The sequence below is a fragment of the Gastrolobium bilobum genome, unplaced genomic scaffold (genome assembly GCF_033153095.1).
Source record: "Gastrolobium bilobum isolate Gb01-03AN ecotype WA unplaced genomic scaffold, APGP_CSIRO_Gbil_v1 utg739, whole genome shotgun sequence".
In the NCBI taxonomy this organism is placed as follows: domain Eukaryota; kingdom Viridiplantae; phylum Streptophyta; class Magnoliopsida; order Fabales; family Fabaceae; genus Gastrolobium; species Gastrolobium bilobum.
Genome location: NW_026897966.1, coordinates 104,384 through 105,240, shown reverse-complemented (window position 1 = coordinate 105,240; position 857 = coordinate 104,384). Strand labels below are relative to the sequence as shown.

The window sequence follows — 857 nt, the reverse complement described above, 5'->3', positions numbered from 1 at the left end:
TTAATATATATGTTCTTCTATTCTCGGATAGACAAGAAACTTTAAAAGCACTAACATGAACATGAACATGAACATGAACCTCCTTCAATGGTAGTTCAAAGCCCAATAATAAAAAACTAAAGATAAAATAATTCTAGCCCACAAGAGAAGAGAAGAAAAAGAAAAGAAATTTCTATGTACATTTAGGCACCAACAAAAAGGATCTCATACAAAGAGAGAGAGAGAGAGGAACTTTGAAAAAAAAGAAAGGAAGAAAAAAAAGAGGACTTTTAGCTCTCATAGATCCCTTTCTAGCTTCTCTCTTGAACTTTCTTTGTGCTTATGAATCACTATACTCACGCCAACATATGAGCATTACGACACAGCGCCTCATGATGTAGAAACGAGCCCTTTGCTCCTTCACAAGCCTAGCACACTTTCTACCAAAAGCACACCTTTTCTGAGTTGAATTCTTCATAAGAGGGGTACTTGAGGAACTGCTCCTTGATGACCCTTCTTTCTTTGACAACTTCCACTTCTCGTCGAAGTAGAAAGGTGGGGTACTTTCAGTGCTGATGCTACTACATGTGGATGATGCAGAAGAAGTAGAAGCCATATTGGTGACACACTTCACTTAACAGAGAAAATTGCTATGTTGTTTTTTGGAGAAAAAAGAAAAGAAATGAAAATGTTAAGAGCAATGAGTTTACTAGGACTGAATCACTGAAGGGAGAAGGAATGGGAAAGAGTCAATATTTATAAGGGCCGAGTTAGACTGGAAAAAGGCGTAGCAGACGTGTATGAGTGTGGCAGTGGGTATCACCTGGGCCTTCCTTTGCCTCGAGAGGCCCACATCATTTTTCTAATCATATATATTT

The 857-nt window shown here is 38.3% G+C and overlaps 1 protein-coding gene across 1 annotated transcript; it reads right to left on the bottom strand.

The window, feature by feature from the left end:
- Positions 1-319: 319 nt before the first annotated feature.
- On the bottom strand, positions 320-595 carry LOC133311857 (small polypeptide DEVIL 11-like). The gene has a single exon (XM_061512982.1). The coding sequence runs from the start codon at positions 593-595 to the stop codon at positions 320-322; it is 276 nt and encodes a 91-aa protein (XP_061368966.1).
- Positions 596-857: the final 262 nt, after the last annotated feature.

What these genes read in the sequence shown, in the direction of transcription:
- LOC133311857 (XM_061512982.1), bottom strand. Translation starts at nt 595, where the DNA reads ATGGCTTCTACTTCTTCTGCATCATCCACATGTAGTAGCATCAGCACT.